The sequence below is a fragment of the Magallana gigas genome, chromosome 2 (genome assembly GCF_963853765.1).
Source record: "Magallana gigas chromosome 2, xbMagGiga1.1, whole genome shotgun sequence".
NCBI lineage: Eukaryota > Metazoa > Mollusca > Bivalvia > Ostreida > Ostreidae > Magallana > Magallana gigas.
The window spans coordinates 25,939,816-25,948,205 of NC_088854.1; the positions used below are offsets into that span (position 1 = coordinate 25,939,816).

Consider the following 8,390-nt stretch of genomic DNA (forward strand, 5'->3'; position numbering starts at 1 on the left):
CATGCCATTTTTTGTGTATGTATAGTACATGGAAGTCACTACTTTGTGTATCCTTGCTTAATATCGACCCTTTACATGTATGTGCTATTGTATGTTAGTATCTTACATTTATGTCAAAATCGTTGATTAAATCATCGAACAATAAACGATTTCTTACTGTTATTATTATTTTTTTAATGCATGGCTTGAATCAGTGTTTTATACTAACCACTGATCTTGTATCATAATATTTAGAAAGTGCCAGAGAATACATTAAAGTTTTTGCTATGGGTATATTTTTAAAAAGAAAGTATTTCTTTAATTTAAACAATAATGTACTATTTTTTCAATTTGAATGCTATTTTCTTAGGCAATATGATAAGGCTATTGTAACAAGGCCATTTGGGTAATATACAGCTATCTAATTCACAAATCAAAACCGTTGAAAATGAGATTCGACTCATTTATACATGATTGTTTTTTTTATTCTCTTTATTTATCAAATGATTCCGACAATAAGATGGACAGGCCATCATTAAACTATTTGTGTGTGTCTTTGGCACAAGTACCCAAATCCCATTACCTTGTTATTAAGAATGCTTCTAATATGATAATAATACTATTTCTACTTATTTTAAACCTGAAGGTGATCTTCGGTAAAATGTACATTTTGTAATATTGAGGGTTTTAAATGATAAGTATGCTTCTTCTCCTAAATTTAAGAATCATTCTCATAGTATTATGAGGTAATTAAGTACGGTCGAGATGATCAAATCCAAAAACGCCCTAAGGCCGTTTTGATAGATATGATAAACCCCTACCGTATATGATCACTTCATTATTTATTACTTATATTTATATAATTTTTAGCTATTGTTTAATCAAACGTTAAATTTTTACGTTATTTTCATTTTGTATAATTATGTAAACCCCGTCTTGTACACCAATCGCTTCGTTGATGAACTGTATTGGACTAAACATGTATCTTACAAAATCAATACGTAGTCACAGAAAGAAACTGGAAAATGTAAATATTGAAACATAGAAACATAAAATATTCGATTGATTTTGATTATTTTGAATTGATTTTGAATTTTATCTGGCCGAGCTCTGGTTCAAACCCAAAATGTGTATTTCGAAACACATTCTCCTAATCTAGTTGTTTATTTTTTTTTATCCAGTTTAAGGGAATTGAAAACAAAGAGCTTGGTTAACAATTGTGGGAATATAGTCAAATTATATAATGATGAATATATTGAACAACTTGTGGAATATTTCTTACACAAAATGATACCTAACTTAAATTTAAAGATAAGAAAGGTTCAACTAATGTTGTATCATTTTTTAAACAAAAAATGTACTAAGACCTAGAATAAAAATTAAAGAAGCATTTTGTGTGTACTAAGACCTAAAATAAAAATTAAAGAAGCATTTTGTGCGATAGGAATGTGACAACTGATTTACATGACAATGATTTTAATGTGTTTCAAGTTAGTTTTAAAATTCTTTTATGGCGTATTTTCTTTTTTTTCTGTAAAAAAATATATAATTTAAATTCATATGTGTCAAGAAAACAAAAATTTTTCAATTCCATTGACTTCTAAACAAAATTAAATTGACCTGCTAATAATGACTTCGCACTTTGTTGTGTGCCAATAACTCTCTAATAATAAAGCAAGACGAGAAAAATCTTTAACATTGGAAAGAAAATCCACAACATTATAAAGTTTTAACTTTTTAGTTTTTTAATATTTTCTAAGGATAAGGATTTTTTCTTTGTTGCATTGCTAGATTTTGCTTCGATGAAAAGCTGTATAAATTATAATGTTAATCAGGAGTGAAGAGATCAACAAATTTTAAGGTAGGTCCAAATTTTTTATATTCTTGTCATGTTTCAATTGTGTTGTTCAAACTATGCATCATTGTAAAGATTCTATAAAAATACGTTATTAAAACTTTTTTAAGATATGCTATTCAAAGCATTAGCTTTTGACATCCGAAAAGGAGCAAAAAGTATTTGGAATAAATATTTGCGTATCCTTAATGTAACTTACATCATTAGACCAAACCTTGCAAGCCCTTTCTGCACTATCAACAGATAAGCGCCTGTGTGGGATAAATCGATATAGTTTCCTAGCACAGTTACCCAGTTTCTCTTCAACTGTGGGTTTGTTTTATCTTTGACGAAGTTGCGTTGGAAGCAAAAATCAAAGTTTTAATGTGGAGTGACAGATTTATTCAACGGTTCGGAACAAATGCAATTTAGCTTAAAACTGTTGAATATTTACTTATTAAAGGCTCTTTAAATATTATGTGTCACTTTGACTACGAGTTTACGGACCTGTATTATTTTTTCAAAACGTTCAATTGTTGGGATACAAATTAATATTTTTAATGTATAGTGGGTTATCTCTCCACGTTTTTGTTGATTGAAATCGGTTTGTTTTCCATTTGACCTTAATTAGACTATGAGAAAAATATGGAGCCCAGACCCACTTTTTAAAAGAAAATGCCTTAAAGTTCCAAAAAATAACACTATTTGCAGGTTTTGATACGAATACGCCTGTTTGAGTTAACATTTTCCAAGTATTGAACATATTTATAGGTTTAAAATCAATGATATGTTAAATATATATATTGTTTTAAATGATTTTTTTTAAATATAAGATTTATTGATATTTTAATTTTTCACTTGTCCGGCCGTGTATGGGCATTTTACACGCCTTATCCATCCATCTTCTTTCGAAGTTGTGTTCTCGGGGATTCTATCCCCTTTGAACTTAATATAAGTTTAGCCATTGCTGAAACAGTATGTCAGAGTAACTCATCTGAAATCCCGCACAGCATGTCGTAAAACTTTGTAATGCATATGGACATGATGTGTTGATGTGTATCTCTACAGGAATTACTATCCTTTAATTTCCCCGAGAATTTAGCCCAAAGAGAAGTTACAAGATTTGCCATTTTCAAATAAAGGACTGACAATGACAATGTCTACTTTCAAAATTTTCAAAATGTTCAAGTTTTCTCTTCCTAAAGAGGTGTGAGATGATTGTAGATGATAGTATTATTTTTAAATAATGTATCTGAGGCGGTTGATTTAATAAGCAACCATGTAAAATTTGTATATTACCGCTTATGTGAGCAGTTTGGTCCTTTAGCTCTCTCTCTCTCTCTCCATGGCTATGATTAATACATTTTTTACATTTTATGCATGAATATGCAGAACATTTATCCTGATCTGCAAATGAACAATACATATTTCAAATTGTGTCTGTGGATTGCATCTGTGAAGTAAGCTTTCCTTCTGCATGGTGTAACATTCTGTCATTGAATACAGAAATAAAATCATGTGACATCGACCACTTATAATTTTACATTACATTCTATAATAAAGATAAACTATATTTAAAGCCATGACAATTGTTTTCGGGCCATAATGTTGCTGGAGTGAAGAAGACCTTCATTTGAAGGAAAAATTTAAGAGATTCTTTTCCCTTAAAGTCTGAAGAGAACCGGCACATTATGCAATAAAAACATGAAAATCAATGCAATTACCCAAAGAATTGTTCGTTCTAAAATGGGACTAATCGGGCAATAACTCTGCTACGTTCTTTCGGTTTAGTCTACCTGTACTCGCTGTAGACGAGGCGGCGAGAAAAAAAGCCCATAAGCCATTATTTCACAAACACTTTCTGCATTACATACTTTAATGGCAAAATGTGAAAACCTAACAAAATACATTAAAAAGGTGAACATGTACATTTTTGATAATGACGGTCACCTAAAATAAATTATCACAGTTTGTTTTAATGCGTATTAGCTTTTAAGGAGATAAAAATAGAAATGATCGATAAACCCCGTTGTAGTCTGTCTCGGCCAATAGGGAGTCAAACAACAAATCTAGACGATCTATCTAGTATTGCTCTACTTCTTTCGCCTAAGGTCACGTCCGGGTTTTAGTACACCTGTATTTAGTACACCTGTATATCTGACCCGCGCAGAGGGTAGACAATGTCCTGAATCGGGTTTTTTTTCTCTCATTAGATGTACTCCATTGTCAGCAGTTGGTGTCATCTACTTCAACTTTAGAGTTCATGATGTCATCCATATACAGCGTTGTTATAGCACGTATACTGCATATAATTTCCACAATTTTGGGGAAAAGATTAGATGTGGAGTCAGTGTGATTAAGGAGAAACTGGCATTTCAGTGCCAAGTACAGTTCGATCTCCATTTTTTCTAGTACATCTGAACACTTTAAGTCTTCTCGATCTGAAATTATATAAAATCAAGCTCTTAAATTCTCCATTTTCCCCTTGTGAATGTGTAGACATTATCACTAGGGTAATCACCTATCCTTTCTGCGCATTTTAAATGCTAACATTTGTCCTTAATCGAGGCCAACTTGCTTCTGTATGGTATCAGATGTTATACATGTTTTGTGGAAATATTGATTTTAAGACAAAAATTTTCAAGTATCAAGTAGTCAACTTTAATCCTGATGTTTTAAATGTAAACAATGTTAAAATGTTGCTGCTTTTGTTATATGATTCGCATTAGATTGAAGTTTTCATGCAATCACTCAACCATAAAAATGAATGAAAGAATATCTATAGCAATTGGTACACGTACCTGCACAAAACAAAACCATTGCTGTGAATATGGCGAGTTCAACTTCAGTCAGTCTTAGAGCTTTCAGTTTTTTCACACAAGTGACAACGTCATAAATAAGATGGGTGAGAGGACCTTCATTATCCGAATCACATTTTGAGACACAGTCAAACTCCTCCTCACAGTCTGAAGGCGAACGACTAACACAGTGTATGATGATGGATTCCAAGATGCAATGTTTTATGAGAGTCTTTTGATCGTCGATGTCCATCTGCGTGAATTGCGGGATCTCGCGCGCGAATATTGAGATAAAACGAACCATGTCGGTAACATACTGAGAACAAAACTTCCTGGCGTCATTTTCGCATGTCATCTTCAAATGCTGGAAAAGAAAAGGACAAATAGGCATTATTTGATATTCATTAATATATTTTGCATATAATCACTGTGTAAATAGAATACCTCATTTTATTAATTTTCAGAGACAGAAAGGAAAATTCATCTTTTTGATGGATAAGAAGTAATATTTCTTTAAGAATTCTTTGATATATGCATGTTATTATATCTCCTGTTATTAAAAATTCATTCACTTAATTTATTCTTTGACACTCTTTTGACCTAGTTACATGAAATCAAGTAGGGCAGATTTTCACCCTAAAACTCTCGTGCGTGTGCACCTACTTTAAAAGATGCCGACTTTGCAGTTGTGCAGTCTTTAAGAGCTGTTCGGAAAGCATCATGAATGGTCAACACCATTTGCTCCGATCTAATTTGTTTATCAATATCAACTTTTCCATGTTTATTTTGAGGCAGCTTGAAGAAGTCCATTTTCTTCGGCTTGTCTTTTTTCGGACATCTTCCAAGTCTAACAGCTTTAATTGGTAAAAGAGAAACAGAGTGAATTCTTATTATATTAATACATGTATTTCCTCTTTACCTACATTTACATGTACATGTATATGTATTATACAGTGAACTAGTTTCGGTACGTAAAACGCAGTATGTATATCTACTGCGCAGTTCTTCTTTTCTGTTTAATGACTTGTAACAGAGACTCTTGGGATGTATGAAAATCTATTGACATTAAAATCTAAGCCAACGGGGCGTGAATATGCATATTTACCTTCATGTGACATGCCCGCCATTATACAACGTTGCATACGACAATACTGGCATCTATTTCTACTAATTCGCATTATAAGACATCCTTTGGGGTTTTCGCATGGCTTGTACACAAGCTTTTGCCGTACTGTTCTTCTGAAAAAGCCCTGAAATATGTGAAAATTTATAAGATTAAAATCAGCACAGTTGATGTTTTTTTGCCCCTCCACTCAAGCTAGTTACATCAAAATATTAAAAATAATAGATTTTGAAATATGAGAAATAAGATTTTATAAAGACTGATTTATAAAAAAATAAATAGATGAATAAATAAATAAAAGAAAAATTGATCAATAAATAAAACGCAAATATAATTATTATAAATTTGAATATTTATTCGACATTTTCGAAAATAGGATATAAACACATGTAGCTAGACTTTCAAATATGTTTATAAACAAATCATTGGATTTTTCATCTAGACAACAATGTATGTAATTTTTTTAAAAAAATATTCCTGGCCTGCAAGTCGAAATCTTAAGAAATTGGATGTTGCGATGGAATTATTTTCCTTATCTGATATGAAAATATCAAGATATTTTGCAATTTGGTTCACTTATTTAATCTTAACAAAGTTAATATATATTTAAAAGAAAAGGGGGTAAAATATGTATACATATGTACTCGCCTTACAACCTTCACATGAAAAGACACCATAATGAAAACCGGAGGCTTTGTCGCCGCAGATTTTGCACAGAATATGTCCATCAACAGACTGAACTTTTGCTGAGAAAAAAAAAAAATATATTTATATATAATTGGTAAAAGGGATACTAATATTATGACAATTCTAAAATGAAAGAAAAAAATCCAGAACAAGCATTTTTAGGGCGTAATATTTCATTGTTGGTTTTCCTTATCTATTTGAGTATAGTTATTCTGAATGAAGAATAAAAATTACATTTTCCAACAATTAGTTTATTATTTTTTGGTTTCCTCTAGCTAAGAAAAGTTAGAGGAGAAACAAACAGCCAAAAAATCTTAGTCCAATACTTTACATGATAAAAGAATTTTTGGAAATAAAAAAATGAGAAAAATGTAAATAAATAAAGAAATGAACTGATTAATGAGCAGCTAATTAGTAAGGTAAATAATTTTTTTTCCACACATGTACACATTTACTAATTTAACAATAACTATAATCAATGCATCAGAAATTCTACCTTCTAATATTTGAAAAAAAAAAACTACATGAAAACACAAATTTTGATTTTGTAAATCTTTCTTTTTCCTCTAAACATCAAAATTACATAAAGATCTGAATGCATACACGTATTTTGTCAGAATTGTCCATCCTGACATATATTATTTTTCAAATAATATCTGCAATATGACTACTTTCTGTATGTACTTTCATAATCTAGATAATGATAATGATTATTTAATGGGGAAAAGAAATAATATTTATTCAAATTTTTATTTCATTTCTTAAATAGTAATAAACATTATTCATAACTGAGACAAATATGTAACAATAACTCACCAGTATTTGAACGTCCTTTATTTTTATGAGGAGGGATATTTCCATTTTGTTTAGGAATCTGACCATTTATCCCATTTACTGGACTTATACCACTTCCACGTACTAAGGTACAGTTATTCGGTATCATAGGTGGAGAGAAAGAGTTCAATTTCCTTCCTTGAGATTCAAGTGGACTTTCCTCTAACATCTCGACATCAATTTCAGATGTTTCAGATTTTGAGGTGATACTGGATGTATCCGAACATCCATCTACTGACGTCACAGTTAACATCACGTCATTTTCTTCCCCTTCCCGGGATTTCTGGAATTGGTCATAATCATAACACTGCGTTTGAATTTTCATTAGTTTTTTGAGTGGCACCATCACACTGTGTTGCATTGGGTAGGAACTTTGATTGTGTGACGGAATAGTTACATCTGTCATTTTGGAACCATCATTATAGCTCTCCGATGGGTACGGCAGATTAGCCAGTGTCAATCCGTGCACCATTGTGCTTTGACTAATAAAAATATGAAAATCTCAAAATTATTTTTAGTGGACTTGGAAAATAATTTTTTTTTTTATCAAATTTTCTCCACTCTGTACATATTGATTGATCTGAGCTACCAATTTAATATTTTAGAATAAAGGAAAATTTATAACACGTTAATTTATATTTTAATCAATTATTAAAACTAATTATTTCTATGTAATTCACAGTCAAATTTTAAAACAAGAAAAATTTTTTGACACAAAATATTCATGTAAATGTTTATTTTCATTCCTAAATAAATATACAGTACCTTATCAGTTGCTTCAGTTAATCCAGTGTATATGTTTACAACCCACACGCTAGATCGTCTCACTAACAAATGGTGTTATTTATATCGGCACCTCAATTTAATAACCCAAATAAGTTTGACCTGCCGCACCAATGAGCAGGCGCATTTTTTTTCTGGAACTCGGCCAACATTTTTTGCTCGGTACAGAAAAGTAATCCAGTTGTGGATGTACATTGCTTTTTTCACCGGGAATAATGCTACACTATGTTTCCTGGCTTATCTTAATTCTGTTCGTAGCGAGGTATGTAACCCATTCAGGTTCTGTTTGTAAACCATTTCGGTATATATGTTAATTCCACGCTTCCTAAGTAGAGCTGTGCAAATTGACTAT

At 31.2% G+C, this 8,390-nt stretch overlaps 1 protein-coding gene across 1 annotated transcript; it reads right to left on the minus strand.

Moving 5' to 3' along the window:
• Positions 1-3,671: 3,671 nt before the first annotated feature.
• On the minus strand, positions 3,672-8,179 carry LOC105317849 (peroxisome proliferator-activated receptor alpha). Its single transcript, XM_011414618.4, has 7 exons — positions 8,021-8,179; positions 7,238-7,737; positions 6,383-6,480; positions 5,717-5,861; positions 5,275-5,465; positions 4,615-4,975; positions 3,672-4,254 (listed from the first exon to the last, which is right to left on the minus strand). The coding sequence occupies exons 2-7, from the start codon at positions 7,725-7,727 to the stop codon at positions 4,040-4,042; spliced, it is 1,500 nt and encodes a 499-aa protein (XP_011412920.3). The 5' UTR covers positions 7,728-7,737; positions 8,021-8,179; the 3' UTR covers positions 3,672-4,039.
• Between the last annotated feature and the right edge of the window lie 211 nt (positions 8,180-8,390).